General features: G+C 37.4%; 1 protein-coding gene across 5 annotated transcripts in view; it reads left to right on the forward strand.

Moving 5' to 3' along the window:
* tasor2 (transcription activation suppressor family member 2) overlaps nucleotides 1–25284 on the forward strand; it is a 179057-nt gene that overhangs the window by 118688 nt on the left and 35085 nt on the right. For 2 of the 5 annotated variants that reach the window (XM_059987376.1, XM_059987375.1), the window contains exons 22-25: nucleotides 1682–1787; nucleotides 3388–3569; nucleotides 11620–11742; nucleotides 13205–13356. In XM_059987376.1, the coding sequence (XP_059843359.1) occupies nucleotides 1682–1787; nucleotides 3388–3569; nucleotides 11620–11742; nucleotides 13205–13308 (515 nt within the window). In that variant the 3' untranslated portion in view covers nucleotides 13309–13356. The other 3 variants (XM_059987378.1, XM_059987379.1, XM_059987377.1) reach the window with 3 other exon arrangements.

A 25284-nucleotide genomic window follows, 5' to 3' on the forward strand; every position in this document is an offset into this window, starting at 1 on the left:
GTTCCTCCTGTAACCAAGTCTCACTGATGGCTACAACATCATAATTCCAGGTGTTGGTCTATGCCTGAGCTCATCTGCCTTTCCAACAATACTTCTTCAATAAAAATATATGCAACTCAGGATACTAGTCGCACTATGCTCAACCTTTTGATTCCTAACTTTGTCTGAGGTCAAACCAACATCTGCCTCCACAACTTCCCCTCTGTTCTGGCACTCTGGTTCACATCCCACTCTAGTTGCAACACACCATACAGCATTAACAAACCTTTCTGCCAAGATATTAGTCCCCATCCAGTTCAGGTATAAACCCTCCCTTCCATACAGGTCTCATCTTCCCTGGAAGCGAGCCCAATGATCCAAAAATCTTATGCCCTCCCTCCTACATCAACTCCTTAGCCACATATTACACTGTATAATTTTCCTAGTTCTGGCCTCACTAGCGCATGGCATGGGCAGCAATCCTGAGATCACAACCCTGGAAGTCCTGCCCTTTAACTGAGCTCCTAACTCCCTGAACTCTTTATGTAGAACCTCATCATTCATCTTACCCATGTCATTGGTACCTACATGGATCATGACTTTTGACTGTTTACCCTCCCACTTGAGAATGCTGAGGACTCGATTTGAGATGTCCCAGACCCTAGAACCTGGGAGGCAACATACCCAATGAAACTCCTTTCTTTTCCCCTAAAAAGTTACAACAGCCTGCCTTTTCTCCCCCTTTCCCTTCTGAGTCATAGAGCCAGAGACCCGACTGCTGTGACTTGCCTCTGCCAGGTCATCCCCAACAACAATATCCAATGTGATATACCGGTTGTTGAGAGGTACGGCCATAGGGGTACTCTGCCCTGGCTTAATCCTGTCTGGCATTTCTACTGTTCTAACTAAGCAGAGATAAAGAAGGGAAGGAAAGAAAAAAACAATCTTGAACTTCCTTTGCTTTCTCTCACTGAAGCCTCTCCTCACTTAAGCCTTAAAATTACCACTAAATCTAACTCTATTGCTAACAAATCCCAAATGCTGATTGGTCAGTGGTCAGAGCTCCAAAAAAAAACTGCCCTGAGTTGCTACCTTTTTCAGCTCCATCAGTGAGCCTGAGTGAAATGCCATCCTCTCAAGCTTCTGATCTCCTGATCAGTCGCTGGTCAATGCTCCTTCATCCTTTCTGTGAAGTGCAATTCCATTCACTTTGAGTTTATCAGTGAGTGTTATCAACATGTGATGCATGGAAATGCTGGCTGGCTCCTCCTGCATGACTTAGAAATGACAGCCTCTCCACTCCTTCACTTCCTCCAACCTGGAGCCTGGGTCGATGGCAGTAGCAGACTCAAGGACAGCTTCTACCTTGCTGTTATAAGATTATAGAGTGATTCTCTACTATGACAAGAAAGACGCTTTGACCCTGCAATCTGCCTAGTTACAATCATGCACTTTATTGTCTACTTACACTGCACTTTCTCTGTAGCAGTGACACTTTATTCTGCATTGTTATTGTTTTACCTTATTCTCCCTCAGTGTACTGTATTGATCTGAATGAACAGTATGCAAGACAAGCCTTTCACTGTACCTCAGTACGTGTGACAACAGCAATCCAATTCCAGTTCCTATATAAATGGCAAGGCAACTCGACAGCACACTTATTTGAAAGTTTTACAGTGAAGGCTCTTTTTTTCACAATCAGAATACTTGCAACAGATCTCTGCAGTGCTGGAGAAACTTGACTTCAAGTCTAAGTGGAAGTGGATGGTTCATTTCAGAGAACTCAAACGGCTGAAAGAGATGACAAGGTTAGTCTGTGCATTATCGACTGTGAAGCTCATTTTCGAGGGCAGACATTCGTCTTGCTAGGATTTAGTTACAGCAGAGGGTAGTTTCCATTGCTGTGCAGAGCAGTGCAAAATGTTGATGTAACCAGCTGCAAAGTGGGTAGAGCTATTGATGATTACAAATCCTTTAAGTGTTTTCTATCATCAGTTTTTCTAATTAAATTGGTGGAATGGAGTCAAAGCAATCCATGTTGTTTTGAACTGGAATTATAAATGGATATTTTTGTGCCAATTACTGTAAATCTCACAGTGCATTGTACCTCAGAGGCATAGTGTTAAACAGCATGGAAATAAGCCCTCTGGCCAATCTTGTCCGTGCTAGCCAAGATGCCTCCAGAGCTAGCCCATTTGCCAGTATTTGTCACATATCCTTCAAAACCTTTCCTATCCATGAACCCATCCAATGTCTGGCCATTTGGCAGCTCATTACATATAACCACCACCCTCTGTGTGGGGGAGAACTTGCCTCTCCAGTCCCCTTTAAATCTTCCCCCGTCACCTTAAATCTGTTTGAGTCTGAGGCCTCTGTCGGTCAGAGTTGACCATGGACGTTGCATCCCAGCTGTCTAGATAAACAAGCCTGGGTAGCACGATATGGAGAGCACGCTGTTGCCCATGCAGTAAGTTCCCCCTCTCCAAGCACCTGATGAACCCAAAGGAACAGCAAAGACCGATACAGTTTGGTACCAGCAGCATCACAGGAGTTACCAGTCAGTATTGAACTCAACGTAGGGCTGCCTTAGGGATTCCAGTTCTGGATTTTTCCCTCGGTTTACTCCTGAAACCTTTCCCATCAGTGGGTATAGCCACAAGGCAGAGGAGCTTTGAGATCAGAGTTTTCCTTCTCCTAGATGAACTGCCAACCACGGCTAACAAGTCCCATCTTCCCCATCTTAAACCGATGTCCTTTGTAAACCAGAAGACATAGGAGCAGATTTAGGCCATTTGGTCCATTGAGTCTGCTCCACCATTTGATAATGGCTGATCTATCAACCTCTGTTTTAAATACACCTAATGGCTTAGCAGTTCTATAGATTCACCACTCTTTGGCTAAAGAAATTGCTCCTCATCTTGGTTCTAAAGGGATGTCCTTCTGAGGCTGTGACCTCTGGTCCTGAACTCTCCCACTATTGGAAACATCCTCTCCATGTCCCTTCTTTCCCCGCCTTTCCCTATTATCCTCACATTCCCATTAGTTCTCCCATGCCCGAGGTTCCAGCATTCACCTACATACTTGGGACAATTTACAGCAGTCAGTTCACACACTAACAGCCAGATCTTTGGAATTTGGAAGGAAACTGAAGCATCAAAGTGAAGCCTATGCTGTTACAGAGAGAACATGCAAACTCCACACAGACAGCACCATAGGTCAGGAAGAAATCAATGTCACCATAGCCATAAAGTAGATCTACTACCTCATGATGTTGATGTTAAAAAGGGTGTGAACTGTGTTCTATCAATATTATATAGAATTCAAGTTCCCACAATCTTCACGGTTGTATTTTTTTTAACTTTGGAATCGTCTTCCCTTGGAACTGTGACATACCATCCATCAACCCAGGGAGGAGAGTGCGGCCAGGAGGAAGATTTCCCTTCTGAATCAAAAGGTGGAAGAGAATATCGTGGAATTTCTCCCTTTCCATGGGTGTGATTCAAAGTCCCAGACAAAGCCTGACTATCTCAGTTGTCTTATGAAGCTGCAGGTTCAGAGAATAAGCTCCCGGTTTGCTGTGTTTCTCTCAGGTAAGGCTAACTAAGGAACTGGAAATTTGGTGGCCATAAACCTAAAGTGTTGCGGATAGTGCTGTGTTTGAGAAAACATTGTCGTAGAATCAAAGAGCATAAAACTCATTCTTACTGAATGTAGGATGAGAGGTAACTTGATAAAAGTGTAATCAAATTACAAAGAAATGTACAAACAACTTGGTATAAGTGTACAAGATTAGAGGCATATAGCCAGTGACTTTTTCCCAGGGCAGAAAAGGCCAGAACGAGGGGGCTTAATTTTAAGATAATTGGTGAAAAGAATACCAAGGAAATCAGAGGTTAGTTTTTTTTTTAAAACAGAGTGGTGAATGCATGGAACGCCCTACCAAGGATGGTGGTTGAGGCAGATACATTAGGGAATTTAAGAAACTCTTAGATAGCACATGGATGAAAGAGAAATGGAACACTAAATAGGAGGAAAGGGTTAGATTGATCATAGAGTAGGTTAAAAAGTTGGCTCAACATCTGTACTATCTGCATTGTTCTATGTATGTATGACTCCGAGTCTGCAGGAATTGGTTCTGACGGCTCAGGGCATCTTTCTTCTGGATGTGTTGGCATCCTGTACAGTTCATGGCAAGCTGCTCAGTCTGCTGATCTATCACAGGCCACCAGACAAAGCTTTGAACCAACACTTTCATTTTCACCACGCCTAGATGGCTGGCATGTAGCTCCTCCAACACTTTAGCTGTCAGTTTATAGGTACAACAACTCTCAATCGCCACATAAGGCAACCCCCGTCAAGGGCAAGTTCATCCTGACGCTGGTGAAAACGGATGAACTGGAATTTCTGCTGCACATTCCAGCCATTTTGGTTTGCCATGTAGACCTGAAACAATGCGGGGTCTTTTCTGGTTTCCCTTCGGATCGTCTCTGATGTATTAGAGAGACTTTTGACTTGCATTCGGGTGAACACGTCAAGACAGGTGTCCTCTTGTAAATTTTCCAGGTATTTCCTTTTCCAAGGGTGAACGGGACAATCCATCAACTTTTCCGTAATTACTTGTCCTCTTGAATTCAACCTTGTAATTGTGTCCTCCAAGAAACAAAATCCATCTCTGCATTTGTGCTGTTGTTGTTAGTGGTACACTCGTCAATGGATTGAAAATGGACATCAGTGGTTGATGATCAGTCCCAGTTCAAGTAGTAGTTGAAATGTTTTACATCCCAAACCAGACTCAAGGCCTCTCTTTCAATCTGTGCATAATTTTTCTCTGCAGCAGTAATGATGCAAAGGCTATGGGGCATTCTCTTCCATCACTCGTAACAAGTGACAAGACTGTCCCTGTACCATAGGGTGAGGCATCTCAGGCAAGCTTCACTGGATGATGTGGATCATAATGTGTGAGAACAGTGTCCGAAGTCACCAATTCCTTTGCCTTTTCGAAAGCCACCTCACACAGCTTTATCCATTGCCATTTCTTCCCGATCCGTAGTAATGAGTTCAAGGGGTGGAGCACAGTGACCAGGTTTGTCAGGAACCATTTATAGTAATTGACGAATCTTGAAAATAATCGCAACTTTGACATGTTCTTTGGCCTTGGGTCATCCACCATTGCTTGAAGTTTCTCTGCATACTTGAGTGTCAATGGTGTGACCATAGTAAGTGATACTTGGTTTAAAGAATTCACACTTGTCGTATCATGCTCCAAGCTCATAATCTTCTAATTTTTTAAAGATTTGTCTGAAGATTTTGGCAATGTTCCTTGTCATCCTCAATAGTAACAACAATGTCATCGAGGTAACACTGAGTGTCTGGGCAGCCTTGCAGCACCTGGTCCATAGCTTTTTGCCTGAATGCAGATGCTACTCCAAAAATAAACCTGTTATAGCGATAAAGCCCTTTGTGAGTGTTTATGGTGAGAAACACTGAACTTTTCTTTCACCTCCATCTGTAGGCAGGCCTCAGCTAAGTCCAGGAAGGTTTGCAAAGGTATCTTCCAATCTGGGCAGAAGGTATTGACTTTACTGGGTTGATGGTGACCTTAAAATAACCTCCAGATCCTGACCGACACATTCTTCTTAGCTATTTTGGCATTGCCCATGGGCTGCACTCAACCTTGGAAAGAATTCCTCCAGCTCCATGCAATCTAGCTCACTGGGAACTTTATCACAGATAGTGTAGAGAAGTAGATGGGCTTTGCAAACCTTTGTTGTGGGATTTTCATTTAACACAATTTCACACTTGATATGTTTGAGTTTTCCAATGCTATCCTTGATCACTGCTGTGGCATCAACCAGTATCTTCAGGTGAATGTTGCAGGCGAAAAGAGGTTGAACCCCCAAACTAGCCGTTGTCGTCTCAGCCAATTACAGCCCCACCTGTTTTTACCACGTACGAGCCTAATGTGGCTTGTTGATTGCTGTATTTTACTGTTTTGAATGCCATTCGCACAGGAGTTATCTTTTTCTCCACTATAAGTTTTTAGTTGGATATCTGCAGGCTTCAGCTCAGAATCTTTGAAATGCCGTTCAAACTCATTTTGTGACCAATTCCACTTTAATTACAGTACTGTGCAAAAAGTTTTAGGTACGTAGCTAAAAAGTCTTAGCTGAACTTTTGCACATTGCTGTGTTTGTCAACGTGGAGCAGAGAATGGGTTTGTAAATCTGGCAGGAACAAAAGACATTGGGAGTGGTGAGGGTGGAGCGGGACAGATGGCAGAGAAGAGGCACTGGGGAGGGGATGGCTTGGGTTCAGATACACCTAGCCCTCAGACACTTGACAAGGCCATTTAACTCCAAGCAATTTGTTTATTGATTATTACAGTATGTCTCTCTGGTGCTTTCTGCTCTCTTTTCCCCCTTTCCCAACCATGATTCCTCTCTCCCTGCCCCCTTCCCACTTTCAGTTCACAATAGAGACCCATATCAGAATCAGGTTTATCATCACTCACATACGTCATGAAAATTTTGTTTTTTCACAGCAGCAATACATAAAATTACTACAGTACTGTGCAGATGTCTTAGGCACCCTAGCTGTGGTATATATGTGCCTAAGACTTTTGCACATTACAGCACAGTGATTTGCCATTCACATCTGGTGTAAGCCATATTGCTTGTCTCCTGATGATAGTTTTCACATTGTAAAATCAAAGCTACACAGTCCTGTGTCACTCATCATTATCAGATTTTTCATCAACAGCATGAGGTCAGTGCTCTTTTTGAAACTGCACTGGACTTTTTATATTCTTCTCTTCCCTGTGCAGTCTGTTTATTTTTGTCTGCCAACATGCTCTTTGTATTTGTCTTACTTTGTTGCATTTTCAGCAAGTTTTGTCCTTAAGCTTGCACTGGTCTGATTAAGTGAGTCAATGCCACTACAGTAGCACAGTTAGCTCAGCCAGGCAGGTTTCTGTTTAGACATTGAAATTTTGTTCACTCTTGCTTTCATTCCGGACTGCAACTCGTTTGCATCTCTGGCTGCTGTTTCCATTGACGCAGCAGTTTCAGCTACTCTTTTAAATGTGAGTTGTGTTTCAGTTTGGAGCTGTTTTTGATTACTTCCTTGTAAGATTCCATAAACGATATGATATCTGAGTGCATCATTAAGCTCATTACTGAACTGACAATGCTCAGAAATTTCTTCAATTCAGCCACATAAGCTGAAGTGGACCTTCTTTCTTTTGACTCCATTTAAGAAATCTAAAGTGTTTTGCAGTTGTCCATGCTACTATTTCCTTTGAATCAATTTTGGCGAGTTCCTTTCTTATGCTAGCTTCTCCTTCTCAAATTGCAGGGTTAATTCTATCATATTATGATCACTGATCCCTTAAAGGTTTCTTTACCTTAAGCTTCCTGATCAATTCCGGTTCATTGCACAACACCCAATCCAGAATAGCTTATCACCAGTGGGCTCAACATTGAGCTGCTCTAAAAAGCCATCTCATAAATGTAGAACATTCAAACATAGAATAATACATAGGAACAGGCCCTTTAACCCACAGTGTTCTGCCAAGCCAGCTTAAGAGTAAATCAAAACACTCCAAAAACTAAACCCTTCTCCCTACACAATGTCCATATCCATTTATCTCCCTCACATTCATGTAACTATATAACACTTACAGCACGGAAACAGGCCATCTCGGCCCTTCTAGTCCGTGCCAAACGCCTACTCTCACCTAGTTCCACCGACCTGCACTCAGCCCATAACCCTCTATTCCTTTCCTGTCCATATACCTATCCAATTTTACTTTAAATGTTAATATTTAACCTGCCCCTACCACTTCTACTGGAAGCTCGTTCCACACAGCTACCACTCTCTGAGTAAAGAAGTTCCCCCTTGTGTTACCCCTAAACTTTTGCCCCCTAACTCTCAACTCATGTCCTCTTGTTTGAATCTCCCCTACTCTCAATGGAAAAAGCCTATCCACATCAATTCTATCTATCCCCCTTATAATTTTAAATACCTCTATCAAGTCCCCCCTCAACCTTCTATGCTCCAAAGAACAAAGACCTAACTTGTTCAACCTTTCTCTGTAACTTAGGTGCTGAAACCCAGGTAACATTCTAGTAAATCTTCTCTGTGTCTCTATTTTGTTGACATCTTTCCTATAATTTGGTGACCAGAACTGTACACAATACTCCAAATTTGGCTGTTCCAATGCCTTGTACAATTTTAACATTACATCCCAACTCCTATACTCAATGCTCTGATTTATAAAGGCCGGCATACCAAAAGCTTTCTTCACCACCCTATCCACATGAGATTCCACCTTCAGGGTAATATGCACCATTATTCCTAGATCACTCTGTTCTACTGCATTCTTCAATGCCCTACCATTTACCATGTATGTCCATGTACCATGTACCACCTATTTTATTTAGTTGTACCAAAATGTAGCACCTCACACTTATCAGCATTAAACTCCATCTGCCATCTTTCAGCCCACTCTTCTAACTGGCCTAAATCTCTCTGCAAGCTTTAAAAACCTACTTCATTATCCACAACACCACCTATCTTAGTATCATCTGCATACTTACTAATCCAATTTACCACCTAATCATCCAGATCATTAATGTATATGACAAGCAACATTGGACCCAGTACAGATCCCTGAGGCACACCACTAGTCACCACCTGTCTAAATGTCTTTTAAAAGCCTCTAATGTATTTGTCTCTACCATCATACCAGGCAGTGCATACCAGGCATCCACCACTCTCTGAGTAAAAGAACTTAGCCACATTTCTACCCTGGGAAAGCTGTCACTGTCTGCTCTATCTATACCTGTCATAATGTAATAAATCTCTACTAGATCTCCCTTCAGCCTCTACTGTTACAAAGAAAACAACCCAGGTTTGTCCAGCCTTTCATGTTAGCACATGCCCTCTGACCTAGGCAGTATTCTGGTAAACCTCTTCTACACCCTCCCCAAAGCCTCAACGTCCTTCCTATTGTGGGGCGACCAGAACTGTATGCAATACTCTAAATGTGGCCTAACCAGAGTTTTATAAAGTTATAACATAACCTCCTGACTTTTGGACTCAATGCAATCTAGGTATCATCTGTAAACTTACTAACCCACCCATCTACATTTTCATCTAGGTCATTTATAGACATCACAAACAGCAGAGATCCCATCACAGAACCCTGCAGAACACCACTAATTACAGACCTCCAGCTTAGATAAGACCCTTGGAGCACTACTCTTTGTCTTCTATGTGCTGAATCCAAACAGCCAATTTGCTGTGGACCCTATGCATCTTAATCTTCTGGATTAGTCTCTCATGAGGGACTTAACAAAAAATCCACATAGACAACATCCATTGCCCTAACTTCTTCATCTATCTCGTCACCTTGTCAAAAACCTTAAGTTGTTAAGACATGACCTGCCCCACCGAGGGTGATGCTGGCTTTACCTAATTAGACCATGGGTTTCCAAATGCTCATATATCCTATCCCTAAGAATTTTTTTCCAGCAATTTCCCTGCAACTGATGTAAGACTCAAGATTTCCCAGGATTTTCCCTTGTTCCCTTCTTAAATAGAGATGCCACATTAGCTACTCGCCAGTCCTCCGGGACGTCATCTGTGCCTCAACAAGACTCAAAGTTACAAGTCAAGTTGTAAGCAGTCTTACCTCTTGCCCCCTTCAGTAACCTGGGGTAACTCCCATGAGGCCATGAGGATTTAACCACCTTAACACTCATTAGGACACCCAGCACTTCTTCCTCCTTGACCTCGTAGGCATTCTAGAAATTCCCTCTCTTGGTATCCAGCATCAACCTGGTTTTCCTAATCTACTTGCATATTGAAATCACCCATGACTATCGTAACATTGCCCTTTTGACATGCATTTTCTATCTCCTTTGTAAATCCTTACTACTGTTTGGGGGTCTGTATATAACTCCCATCAGGGTCTTTTTACCCTTACAGTTTCTTAGCTCTATCCACAATGATTCTACACCTTCAGATCCTATGTCATCTCTAATGATTTGATTTCATTTTTGTACTAACAGAGCCACCCCTCCCCTCTACTTCCTGCCTGTCCTTTTGATACAATTTGTATCCTTGGACATTAAGCTCCCAGTTATAATCTTCTTTCAACCACATTTCAGTAATTCCCACAGTGTCATATATGCCAACTTGTAACTGTTACAAGTTCATCTACCTTATTCTATATACTTAGTGTCTATACTTGCCCCATTTGTCTGCATTAAGCCCATATCCCTCTAATCCTTTCCTGTCCAAATGCTTTTTAAATGTCTTAAATATATTTTGTTCCACCACTTCCTCTGGTAGCTCATTCTATGTAAATACCACGCACTATGTGGAAGAATACCCCCTCAGAACACTGCCTCATTATTCCTTATTTGCACTTCTATTTATTTTGTAATTTATAATATGACTAGTGCAAAAGAAAACATTTTGGGTCATGTAAGATGGTGCAAATAATAAATTGGATTCTGAAATAGTGGCTGTGCATCAGGTAATGAAGTGTCAAGACATACAGCAGAAACAGGCCCTTCAGCCCAACTTACCCATGCTAAGATGCCCCGTCTGTCTGTTAAAAGTTGAACCATTTCTTCCGGCAGCAAATTCCACATACACTTTGTACACTTTTGTGTACAAAATAAAAGTTGCCCCTTTAATTCCTTTTAAAGTTCTCCCCTTTCACTTTAAACTTAAGCCCTCTAGTTCTTGATTCCTGAATCTGCTCAAAAAGAAAAAATGAGTGCATTTACTCTATGTCCCTCATGATTTTCTATCTCTCATTCAGTCTCCTGCACTCTAAGGAATAAAGTCTGATTTCTTCTTATAACTCAGTCCCTTAAGTCCTGGCAGCATCCTTGTTAATCATTTCAACAATCTTTTCAGTTTAATAACTTTTAAAAGAGTTTGGCAAATAAATTAAAATTTTGTTTAACCAACTAACATGACTAAATTGCAGGATGAAGCTATCAAGGGTCAGGTAATAAGGTTAAAGTAAATATGGATTCTCACAAGAGGTTTGATAGAGTGTCACAATAACAATGCAATTATTAAGAACTAAAGGGACAAAAAAATCTTTGGAAATTTCCTGAAGGTGCAGTAATCTCAATAACCTGTAATTTCAATATAATGCTTTAATCTCAAAAGAGAGATTAATTTGCTTTATTGTTGAGAGGGAATATTAAAGGTCTGCTTGTTCTTGCAGAAACCTGGCTCCAGAACAAGCTATGTTCCATCAGTCTTCAGGCCTTGCAACTCAGAGATTTGTGCTAATATTACTTTTGTGACTGTACAGTATGTGCTCTCATAATATGTACGCTGTGTATACTGTGTTTTGCACCTTGGCCCTGGAGGAATAATGTTTTGTTTGGCTGTATACATTGAATAACAATTAAATGTGATCCTGAACAAACTATAAGAAACAGGCAAAGGAGGACTTTATGAAGTTGCAAACTAAACCTGTAGGAATTGAACTAGCTGCTCCTGTTCCTACATCAATGTGTTTCTTGCACATCTCCAGAATTTGCAAACTTTTCAAGTTTATAATAACCTGTTTTTACTCATTACATTTCTCATTCTTGGCAATTTTTCCAGGTAAACCTGAAAACAAAGAAGTCTTCACCCAAAATGGAATTATAGTTTTGGATATAAATAATGTCACCAAGGAGTTAAGAAACCTGACCACTCCTTTACAGAGTACCTATATTACAGAAAATGGTAAGATGCTTATTTGCTTTTTGTTATAAGTATATGGCAGTAGTCAAAAGGTGACCAATGAGTAAATTGAATACATTTAACTATTTGAAAAGTATTTGAATATTTAAATAATAAACCAATGAGCCCAGCGAAAACTAATTCACTTGTAAATATTAACTCTTAATTCTCTTTCAATATTTTTCTCTTTCAGTATTTTTATTCTCTCTCCACAGATGCTGCCTGACCTGCTGAGTATTTCTAGCATCTTCTGTTTTCAGATTGCTAGCATTTACAATCTTCTGCTTTTCATACTAGGGGACACCATAAATCTGAGGGTCCAGCAATTTTTTATTGTAATACAAAAATATTTTATGCTGGACATCTGAAATGTAGAAAGTAATGGTCAGCATCACTTATGTCTTTTGATCACGCTTTCTAAGTGTGGTGCCACTTCAAGGGAGTTGTATGCTTGCATTCTAGGTCTCATTGTTCTACAACACTCTCTGGGGTTGGCCATTTACTTTGTATGTCATGACCTGCTTTAACTCCTCAAAAATGAATACTTCTGAGTTAACTGCTGTCTGCCATTCCATGGCCCACTTTTCCAATTTACCTAGATCATGTTGTAGCCTTAGAAGCCTTCACTGTCCACCACACCACCAATTTTAGTGACATCCAAAAATTTACTAACTTTCTCATCCAAATTGTTGATATTTATGACTAACAACAGGGTATTCAGCACAGGCTCCAATCTGACAAACAACACTCCCCTACTACCCTGCGCTCCTCTCACCAAGCAAGTTTTGTTTCTAGTCGGCTAACTCGCTCTAGATCCCATTGTGTTCTAACCTTCCACACTAGCACACTTTTTCAGGAGCTTGTCAAAGGCCTTGCTAAAGAATTGTGGAATCTCATATTTGTCATGGTAGCATTGTGGTTAGCGTGACACTATTACAGCTCAGGGTGTTAAGAGTTCAGAGTGCAACTCCAACATTGAGTGTGAGGAACCTGTATAATCTTCCCTTCCATGCATGGGTTTCCTTCAGGTGCTCCGGTTTCCTCCCACATTCCAAAGTAGGTTAAATGGCCATTGTAAATTGTTCTGTGATTAGTCTAGGATTAAATAGATGGGTTGTTGGGTGGTGCAGCTTGGTTGGCTGGAAGGACCTGTCTCCCTTGAATGAATAAATAAATAAAGTGTTCACACCAATCCATTAAACCAACATCAGGATTTTTTTCTTTTGTACAGTGAGTTGTATTTTCTTTGGGATATTCTGCTTGAGATCACTAGACTGTGTGACGTATTTATTCAAGGTAGAATCATCACTGCACTAACAATAGCTTGTTTTATATGCCAATGTTTCTATGTGTATATCCTTACCCACAAAGAAATGCTATGTGACTCAGAATGCTTTATATGTTTCTATCTACTAGAACATAAAATCTAAACACAGGCAATATTATTTTTTGTTTTTTTTTTAAGCTATTCGGGCTAAAGAGCATCACACTACTGAGACCCAGTTGGGATTGTTCTTTGGGAAAAGCACAAGAAGTCAAAATTCAGAAATGGATCAAGATGTGTTCTGAGTTGTAATTTCAAATCGGGATGCCAAAGCTTTAGTTGGGTGTGTGGAGGTGAGGATGGGGGTTGGGTAAGTCTTTTTGGTTTTTTGGAAAACCAGAGAAAACAATTTCCCTGTAACTTGTCCATGCTTGTTTATTTTCATGTCCTATCTTTTCAATGTCCATTGCCTTTCAGGATTTTTGCCTGATCTTAGCAAACATTTAGCTGAACAATCTCTAACAAAACTTTGCAAATACTTGTTCTGTTATTTTGGGTACCTTACAGAAAAAATGTGCCTGTTTCAAGGGTAAGAGGATAGTCTATCTCGCTATCAAACTTCAGATTGCTCGATTTATCGGTTCCCCACTTGGGCAAGTATAGTTGAGGGGTTCAGAGTTCAAAGTAAACCCACTATGACTTCAGATGCAAATGACAGGAGGTTTTTGGATGTACAGAAATATTTTTCCACCTTCTCAGCAGGAATTTAGATGGGATTACAATATTTTGATTTATTGACATTCGGTATAATAAAATCCTCTGCTGATGAATAATCTCATTATCAAACTGCAAAACATTAGAAAAGTATGCAATTGTTGAAATATTTGAAAAATATTTTGGTAAATGCTATTTGTTTTGTTTATGTTTAATACTGGTTTTTTAAAAAAATATTTATAATGTTTTTTTTTCCCTTTTGTTATCCCTGCATCAGGCAGTTTTTTTCTTCCTAATGGTGAACTCCATGAGTTCAGTGTCCTTTCATTTATTCTCTCCCCTTCTGTTAAAAATAATAAAAAAAGTTGGATATGTTAATTAGAAATCACTAAACCAAAACCTACTTCAGATTTCTTAACTGATTGCCTTGTCAAGAATAGAAGTAGAAAAGTAAACAATATTCTTTGGTGTTTGGTGGAACAGTATCACATTCAATCAACTTTATTTATCAGCTGGATGTGCTTTTTTTTAAAACCCTTAATGGTTCACACTAATTTTAACCATCTCCTAAATGGCTGAATGTATTTTTATATTTATTTGTAAACATGTACATATTTAATGGGCATCAGAATAAAAAAAACTGTATTTCAAAAATGGGAATATTGCATTTTTAGTAAATATTGTTAAAATAAAATTCTGAACAACTAACTCTTGGAGTATTCTGCTTTGTGGAAGAGATTTCTCTGTATACAAAAGAATTCTCTGATTGTAGGTTGGACCAGAGGCCAGTCAGAATTATATTCTTCACTAATAGATCAGATGAACAATCTTCTATGCAATTAATCTTTCTTTTTCTTTTTCAATCTTTTTATTAAATTTCATATATAAAAAAAACAACACAAAATAATGAATAGATTACAGATTCAATAAACTTGAGATTACATTAGTAATAGGATAATAATATCCTATTAAAACATCCATCAACAAAAGGTACATAAATCAATCAAGTCTATATAAATATATATGAAAAAAAAAACAAAAATAATCGTCGAAAAAAGAAGAAAAAAAAATTGAAATTATATATGAGAAAAAATATATATTGAAAAAAAATACTAAACTAAAACTAACATGGGCAATAATAGCACTTTATAAATATATAAAGGTGTCAAGAAAAGAACTCCAGAACTCCATACCTGAACAAGTATAAGTAGAGAAAAGGATCTGAAATAAGCCAAATTAATTCATATGAAAGTGTCGAATAAATGGTCCCCAGGTTTCTTCAAATTTAATTGAAGAATCAAAGATAGTGCTTCTGATTTTTTCCAAACTCAGATAAGAAATAGTTTGGGAGAACCACTGAAATGTAGAAGGAGGATTTACTTCTTTCCAGTTTTGTAATATAGACCTTCTGGCAATTAATGTTACAAAGGCAATCATTCGTCTGATTGAAGGGGAAAGCTGATTGCCATCTTCATTTGGTATACCGAAAATTGCAGTAATAAAATGGGGTTGTAAATCGATATTCCATACTGAGGAAATGACATCAAAAATGTCCTTCCAATAGTTATGTAAAGTGGGACATGTCCAAAACATGTGAGTCAATGAAGCCACTTCTAAGTGACATCTGTCACACTGAGGATTAATATGCGAATAAAATCGGGCAAGTTTATCTTTAGACATATAAGCTCTATGTACAATTTTAAATTGTATTAAAGCATGTTTAGCACAAATAGAGGAGGAATTAACCATTTGTAAAATTTTTTCCCATTTATCTGTTGATATATTACATCGAAGTTCTTTTTCCCATTCTTGTCTAATTCTATCCGATATTTCTGGCTGTATCTTCATAATCATGTTATAAATAAAAGCTACTAATCCCTTCTGACAAGGATTAAAAGTAAAAATCAAATCTGAAAAATCCGATGGAGTTGAGTTAGGAAAAGATGGAAGAATTTTATGTAAGAAATTTCTAATTTGTAAGTATCTAAAAAAATTAGATTTAGGTAATTCAAATTTGTTGGATAGTTGATCAAAAGACATCAAAGTACCTTCAAAAAAAAGATCACGAAAACATTTTATACCTTTCCTTTTCCATATACTAAAAGCTTGATCTGTCAATGAAGGTTTAAAAAAAAAATTACATAAAATAGGGCTGTCCAGAGCAAAGTTTTTCAGATTAAAGAATTTGCGAAATTGAAACCAAATTCGTAGTGTATGTTTAACAACAGGGTTAGATATCTGTTTATTGAATTTGGCTAAATCAATAGGAAGAAAAGAACCAAGAACGGAAAATATAGAATATCCCTTAACCTCACTACATTCCAAATTTACCCACTGTGGGCACACAGGTGAATCCAAATCTAGTTTCCAGTACATTAGGTTACGAATATTATTCGCCCAATAATAAAATCTAAAGTTAGGTAAAGCTAGACCACCATCTTTTTTAGACTTTTGTAATTGCCTTTTGCTTAACCTAGGATTTTTATTTTGCCACACAAATGAGGAAATTTTTGAATCAATATTATCAAAAAAAGATTTAGGAATAAAAATTGGTAAAGCTTGGAATAAATATAAAAATTTCGGTAAAATCATCATTTTAATAGCATTAATCTGACCAACTAATGATAAAAATAAGGGAGACCATCTAGTAGTAAGTTGCTGAATTTGATGAAGCATAGGTAAAAAATTCAGTCCAAATAAATCTTTATATTTCTTGGTGATTTTTATACCTAAATAGATAAAGTTATCAGTAACAACTTTAAATGGCATCCTATCACTCAATAAAGTTTGCGCGTTTAAAGGGAATAACTCACTCTTATCTAAGTTTAACTTATAACCAGAAAAGCTACCAAATTGAGCCAACAAGGATAAAATAGCAGGAATAGACCTACTAGGATTAGAAATATATAACAACAAATCATCAGCATAAAGCGATAATTTGTATAACTTCTCATTACGGGTAATACCAAAAATATTAGGAGACTCACGAATAGCAATAGCTAAAGGTTCTAATGCAATATTAAATAATAAAGGACAACCTTGTCTCGTACCACAAGATAATTGAAAAAAAGAGGATCTATAATTATTTGTAAGAACAGAAGCAACAGGTTTATAATATATTAATTTAATCCATGATATAAAATTAGGACTAAAATTAAAGTTTCTCAATGCATTAAATAAATATGTCCATTCAACTCTATCAAAGGCTTTTTCAGCATCTAATGAGATAACACATTCTGGGGTTGTAGGTGATGAAGTATAAATTATGTTAATCAATTTTCTAATATTAAAAAAGGAATATCGATTCCTAATAAAACCAGTTTGATCTTCTGAAATAATCTGTGGTAATACCTTTTCTAATCTAATGGCTAAAATTTTTGTAAGAATCTTAGAGTCTACATTTAATAATGATATAGGGCGATAAGATGCACATAAGGTAGGATCTTTATCTTTTTTAAGAATTAAAGAGATAGTAGCTTCATAAAACGATTGAGGTAGTCTCTTCTTAACAAACGCATCATTAAAGATTTCACATAGCCAAGGAGAAAGCAATAAAGAAAAAGTTTTAAAAAATTCTTCAATAAAACCATCAGGACCAGGAGCTTTCCCTGAATTCATTGATGAGATAGCCTCTCTTATTTCATCCATAGAAATAGGAGCATCAAGCAAGCTACAATCTTCATCTATCAGTTTAGGAATATTCAAATTATTAAAAAAATTATCCATCGTAAACCGGTCACCGTCAAATTCTGATTGATATAAAGATTTATAAAAATCTTGAAAAGTGTTATTGATTTCTTTATAATCAGTAGTTAAATTACCGTCTTGTTTACGAATTTTAATAATTTGTCGCTTAGTCGAAATAGATTAATTGATTAGCTAACAATTTACCAGTTCGATCACTATGAATATAAAATTGAGCCCTAGTCTTAATTAATTGATTCTCAATTGAAGAAGATAATAATAAACTATGTTCCATTTGAAGCTCAACTCTCTTCTTATAAAGTTCTTTGGTAGGAGTAACGGAATAAATCTTATCAATTTCTTTAATTTTATCCACCAATAAAGCTATATCTGAATATCTTTGTTTTCTTTTACCAGCGGAATATGAAATAATTTGTCCACGAATAAAAGCCTTGAAAGAGTCCCAAAGTATTCCTTTATCAATCTCTTCATTATAGTTTGTTGAAAAAAATAAGTCAATTTGTTGTTTTATGAAGGTAATAAATTCTGGATCTTGAAGTAAAGTAGCATTAAGTCTCCAAGATCTAGTATTGATAGAAGAATCCGAAATCTTGATAGATAACTTCAAAGGCGCATGATCCGAAATAGCAATAGAATCGTATTTACAATCAATAACATCTGTTAATAAACGATGATCAATAAGAAAGTAATCAATTCTAGAATAACTATGATATACATGTGAAAAAAATGAAAATTCTTTATCTTTAGGGTTCAAAAACCGCCATATTTCAGTAATTCCAGAATCAACCATAAAAGAATTAATAAGTAAAGCTGATCTATTCGGAAGAGTTCGAATAGGTTTAGATCTATCCATCGAAGGATTCAAACAACAATTAAAGTCTCCACCCATAATCAACATATATTCATTCAAATTAGGAAGAGAAGTAAATAAACGTTTAAAAAATTCAGGACAATCAAAGTTTGGAGCATAAATATTAACTAAAACAACTTTCCGATTAAAAAGTGAACCAGTTATCAACAAAAATCTACCCTGTGGATCAGAAATAATTTCATAATGTGTAAACGAAATTGAGGCGTCTATAAAAATAGACACACCCCTAATTTTAGCGGTACAATTTGAGTGAAATTGTTGACCTTTCCAGAACCTAAAAAAACGTTGATTATCCTCCCTCCTAATGTGGGTCTCCTGTGCAAAAATAATATTAGCGTTCAATCTATGGAATACTTTAAATATTTTTTTACGTTTAATCGGATGATTTAAACCATTAGTATTCCACGAGATAAAGTTAATAGATTTATCCATCATACCAATATTAATTGTGTGTATCATAAAAGGTTAAAAAGACACATAACCCACAATTTAGGAAGAAGGAAAATTGATTCAGGAGCAACCGGAGATCCTGACACCTCAACAATATTAACAATTTAAAGTCAGCCCATAAACTAAAAGCAAAAAAATAAAAAGCAAAAGCATGAAAAAAGATCCCTCCCCCCTCCCCCCACCCTTTGAAAGAAAGCCAAGTGGCAGGCGCATAAACTAATACTAATATTACCCCCATTTCAAGATGGCAGCTCCATAAGAAAATTTTTTAAGAAAAAACTATATAACACCCCAATTAAAATATAGAGTTGCAAAAAAAAAAAAATATATATATATATATACCTACATATATATATATACACATACACATACACACCCATATCAGACAAATCAAAAAAAAACTAAAATAGTAAAACCAGAAAAATCATTAATAAAAAAAAATGCACATTAAAGTTTAAAAATGTGATACACCTTTAAAAAAGAAATTCCATATTCAGATACAAAGATGACGTTTCACAAGCCAAGACTTATGGGAAGAAGAAACGACATTTTGAGAAAGCCATATTACAAAATATGAATATAAATTCAGCAATCTAATAAGAAAATTTAGTAAAAAAGTTATCAAAATAGAATTTTTTTAAAAAAAAGATTTAATAGACACTACAACATATATAAAAAAAACTAAAGAAAAAGAATTCAAAACCTTTGTTCCATTTCTAAATACAGGCAAGCAAATAAACGCTTATAAAAAGTAAAGACTTATGGGAAGAAGAAACGACATTTTGAAAAAATAATTCATTATTACAAAATACAAACGTGTATAAAAAAGGATATTATAAAAATTAAAACAGCATCTATAAGCAATAATAATAGTAGTAAAAAAAAAAGACCCAGACCCATAGTTCAAAATAAAAAGTTATAACCCAACTTCCAGGGTTAAAACTTAAAATGAAATGACATCCTCTCTCCAAAAAAAAAATCTTCAATGTAACTCATAGTTCAAGTTGCACTAGAGGATCGATATTCTTCAACAAATTTCTTCGCTTCTTCAGGAGTGTTAAAAAAGTGTAGACTGTTGTCGGGCAGCACCATTCTAAGCTTCGCTGGATACATTAAAGCTTGTTTAAATCCAATCGAATGAATTTCTGCCATCACTGGTTTAAAAGCGATCCTGGCTTTCATTACTTCATACGAGTAGTCCTCAACTATTCGAAATGAATAATTTCTGTAGGAGATCATACCTTTTTTACGAGCTAATCGAATTAGAAGCTCTTTCTCACGAGGATAATGAAGGCGAACAATCACCGCTCGTGGTTTATCAGACACAGACGAAAACCTCGCAACTCTATGAGCGCGGTCAATAACAGGTTCATTTTTCAAACCTTCACCACCGAAAATTTCCCACAGTAATTTAGAGAAAAATTCAGTTAAATCACCGGACTCAACTTTTTCGGGAATTCCGATGATGCGCAAATTCTGTCTGCGAGAACGATTTTCAAGATCAGTAATTTTAAACTTGTACTGATCTAAAGTTTTAGCAGTCGACTCTATCTTCTTCTCTAACACTTCAATTGTACGTGCTTTTTCACAAATTGATTGTTCAAGAGTCGTGATCTTATTTCCATGCTGTTGAACCTCTAACGCCTGCGACTGAAACTTAGTTTCAAGCGATTTAACAACTCCTTCAAGATCGGATATTTTCGAAGTAATCCTCCTTTCCAAACTTAACAGTTTACTGTCCAATTTACCTTCTAGTCTGCCTTCCAGAGCCGCAAATTTAGCATCCAGTTTATTGTCCAATTTACTTTCCATACCCGCAAATTTAACATCCAGTTTAATGTCCAAAAGACCAGAAATTGTGTCGATGGATACAGGATCCTTAGCCGATTTCTTACTTGTAGCCATTTTAGGTTTGACAAGATTAGATCAACTATTATTTTAGGAAAAAAGGGTCAATCAAAGGTAGCAACTCATATGATTAAGTTCGAAAAGATCTAATTAAAGGGTGATTATAGTTAAAAAAATAAAGAGCGCCTAAAAGGCAGATGCTTACGTCGCCATCTTGAAACTCCACCCCCGCAATTAATCTACTAGAATCTGCTTCCTCTCTACAGATGCATATTATATTTTTGCCTTCCCTCCATTCTCTGTCAATAAAATTGTGTGCCATAGTGGATAGCATGATTCCATTGTAGGTTCTTGCAAAGAAAATGATATGAAGCATTTTACGGTTAAGAAAAATTCTAACAACTCATTTATTGCAATCCAAACACTGAACACAAAGTGTGGTAAAAGTCCTTCACATAACTAAGTCATCACATCAGACCAGCCTCTTAAAGTGTACCTCAAAACAATGTTGGTGGTTGAGAATTATATACATTTCCACCAGTTACATTACTCTACACTATTACAGCTCAGGGTGTTGGAGTTCAGTGTTCAATCCTGTTGTCTCTGTAAGGCGTTTGTATGCCCTCCACATGGAATGTGTGGATTTCCTCTAGATGCTCCAGTTTCCTCTCACAGTCCAAAGACACACCAGTTAGTAGGTTAATTGGTCATTGTAAATAGTCCTGTGATTACGCTAGGATTAAAACGGGTTGTTGACAGTGTGGCTCAAACGGCCAATTCTGCACTATATCTTTAAATAAAATAAAAATAAATAGCATTTTTAAAGATGACAGCATAAAAGAAAATCACAGTGTCCTTAATAAAGGTCCATGTAACATGATCATTGCTCTGAACGAGTCCGAAATAGTTCCAAGATGACACACACAAAATGCTGAAGGAACTCGACAGGTCGCAGCGGCATCAATGGAGAGGAATAAGGAGTCGATGTTTCAGGCCAAGACCTTTTGTCAGGAAGGGTCTTGGCTTGTAACATCAAATATTTATTCCTCTTCATAGATGCTGCCTGATCTGCTGAGTTTCTCCAGTATTTTCAGAGAGTATTTAAGTTTTGTTTTGGCTAAGCAGATCTGTACAGCTTTAGTTATGGGTTTGTAATAATCCTAGAAGCAATCAAGCAGTATGTTTGTCACCAAAATATCAATTACAGTAAATGGTACAAATAGGCATCCAAGTCCAAACGGTTTTGCAGTAACTTTTGGAAGTCATACTCTCTAAGATACTTAGCTCAGATATAATAACTATGTGAAAAAGGCTGATAAGAACTCAAGATTTTTTTAATGGGACGGAAGGATCATGCCCACCAAACAGGTATATGTAGGATCTATCCCCACACAGGCAAAGCTTGTATGGTACCTTCTGAATGATGAGATTTAAGAAATAATCAGAAGCAAAGCCTCCCAAACACATTATCTGAATTAGTACACTGCTTGGATACAGGTTTAATTCAGAATAATATTCACACCAGTTTGTTTTTAGTAGATTGTATGGTTCATTTAACTGTTCCTGAATAAGGTAAAATCCTTTATATGCTTTTCATATTGCAACTATAGTATTAGTTTTTAACATTTTGTAGTAATTGTAAGAATGTCTGAGTTAGTGAACATGTATGGCCAAAAATGTCTGTGGTGATTCATCCTTTTTGACAAACATTTCATGTTGAATTAATGGAATAAATATGAGTAGAGTTAATGCCAAGAGCAGCTCTGAATTAGTGTTCAGTATGGAAAATGTGTAATATGTGTAAAGTCATGGATAGTACTGAGCAAACATAATAACATGGATACATGGCTAGGATAATCCAAATTAAACATTGTACATTTATATAAATGCTTAAGTACAGTTTACATTAAAGGCCCTCACAGGTTCGGTTCCTGGGAACTGTTTTAAAATAAATAGTTTGGGAGTCACAGATGTGACTGTGAACCAAGTTGCAACACTGTGGAAGACACCTGGAGACCCACAGCAGCCAACAAACACCCATCCCACTAATCTGCCGGACAGTTGAATGTGTGGGTTTTAAATAAGTCATAAGTTGGGGATGACTTAAAATACAGTTGTCATTCTCATAAGTAGAGGTACCAAATTGCTCAGGAGGTTTCTGGATTATCATTTTACTCAAATCTCTCCAATGCCAAGGTTATGAAATAAAACAAATTTATTAGAAATTCAATTATTATTTAAATTGTTTAATTAGGGGCATGTTCACATTTAAGTGTAGAGCCGAGTCAGATGGCTAGATGCTTTACCCAGTGCCACAATAAGCATTTGACAGTTTCAGAGCATGCATTCAAAGGATTTAAAAAGTACTTATTAACCAGGGTTAAATGTCAAATATTAAACATTGCTATTGGAAGGGATAACAAGTTACTCTGATCAACCACCTACAACATCAGAAAAAGAGTGGTTTAACCTTGCCTGGTTAAGGGCAAATTAGGAAAGACTGCAACATTCAGCTGCCTTTGAATTAATTAGAATAATGAAAGTTGTTAGCATATAGAAGTTAAGAAAGGCTTCATAGTTCTGTGTGTAATGCTGTTGTGGTTCAGAATCAGCCAAGCTGTCTCAATATAGCTATAGCACTGGTATTTAAAACCTGCAGAAAACAACCATGTATTTAGAACATAGAACATAAATGAAAGGAAACGGCCATAATGTTGAACTGAATTAATTAAATTAACAATGCCTAATTACATCAATCTCTCCATTGTCTGCATATTTGTGTGCCTAAGAAAATCTTCAATGTCTCTAGTATACTAATCAGTCTCCACCACCATCCACTGTGTTAAAATAAACTTGCTTTACATTTCTTTTCTGAACATTGCTCTTCTCATCTCAAATGCATGCTAACATTAAATATTTTGACAATGAAAAAGATGCAGTCCACCTGCCTCGGGTCTCCCATTGCAGCTTAACTTATGCCCTAGTTTACTGAAGCAGATGTACTATCAAATACTGGTAACACAAATACAGCTTTAGTAAAGTTGAGGTTAATGCAAATTAAACAAACTTTCATAAACTGAATTTATATCTTATACTGAAAATCAATTGATAATTTCAACCCCATAAAATTGAGACAGGCATTTTCCTGTCCTCTAATAGGAGCAGAAACAAGAATATTTGCTGATGATTGTATTAAATTTGCAGGAGAAGGTGAGAGATTGAACATCAAGCACAATTACACTGATGAAGCAGGCTCAAAAAGCACACAGTTCCCCTTCTGGTAGCACACCATGGTGATAACATGTACCATTTTCAAATACCCTGCACCAAAGCTGCTTGATAATCTCTACCAAACTTACCACTCTGTGGATTCTGCTTCAAGCCTCACTTGTCCAGTTTAGGAATGTATCACTGAATCCTAGAATCAAATAGTGAAAGTACAAGGCCAGAATAGAGTGGATATGGAGAGGGTGTTTCCTATAGTGGAAGAGTCTAAGACCAGAGTGCACAGTCTCAGAATGTCAACACAAGGATCTTTACAACAGGTGAGGAAGAATTTCATTAGCCAAGAGTGGTGAATCTGGAATTCATTCCCACAGAGGCCAATCATTGGGTATATTTAAAGCAGAGATTGATAGGTTCTTGATTAGTAAGTGTATCAAAGACTATGGGGAGAAGGCAGGAGAATGGAGTTGAGAAGGATAATAAATCAGCCATGATGGAATGGCCTAAATCTGCTCCTGTGTCTTAGCATCTCATGGAATTCACAATCCATTAGGTAACTTGGAAGACTTGCAATTTAGTTTCAAACTAAAATGACAAACATTCTGGAACTAGCTCTTCATTTGACTAAATTGCTTTTTATCATCTACAGCTTGAGATTTGTTTTTAAAACATGATTTATCCCAAATACAAGGCTTTAAGCCCTAGGAGCATAATTGGCCCATTCAGCCTGCTCTGCCATTCCATTATGGCTAATTTATTATCCCTCTTAACTGCATTCTCCTGCCTTCTTCCTGAAACCTTTGATGTCCTGATTACACAAGAACCTATCAACATCTGCCTTAAGTTAACCAAATGCCTTGGTCCACAGATTCACCACCTTCTGGCTAATGAAGTTTTTCATTATCTCTGTTCTAAATGAACATTTCTCTATTCTGAGGCTATGGCCTCTGATACTAGACTCCCCAATATCCTCTCCACATCCACTCAATCCAGACCTCTCAATATTTGGTAAGTTTCAGTGAGATTCTCCTCCCCCCCCCCCCCCCCCCCATTCATTCCTGGCGTCATTTTCGTGAGCCTCCTCTTGACCCTCTCCAACACCAGCACATCTCTCCTTTGATATGGGCTATCCACAACTCCTCACAAAACTGCCAACTGTGGTCTGATCAATGCCTTATAAAGTCTCAGCATTACATCCTCGGTTTTGTATTCAAGTCCTCTCAATATGAATGCTAGCACTGCATTTGACTTCCTTGCCGACTCAACCTGCAAGCTAACCTTTAGGGAATCTGGCCTAAGGACTCCCAAGTCCCCCTTTACCCAATTTTTGAATTTCTCCCATTTACAAAATAGTCCACTCCTTTATTCCTTCTGACAAAGTGCATGACCATGCACTTCTCTAGATTATATTCCATCTGTGACTTCTTTGTCCATTCCCCCAATTGTTTTAAGTCCTTCAGCAGTCACC

The sequence above is a fragment of the Hypanus sabinus genome, chromosome 13 (assembly GCF_030144855.1).
Source record: "Hypanus sabinus isolate sHypSab1 chromosome 13, sHypSab1.hap1, whole genome shotgun sequence".
NCBI classification, from domain to species: domain Eukaryota; kingdom Metazoa; phylum Chordata; class Chondrichthyes; order Myliobatiformes; family Dasyatidae; genus Hypanus; species Hypanus sabinus.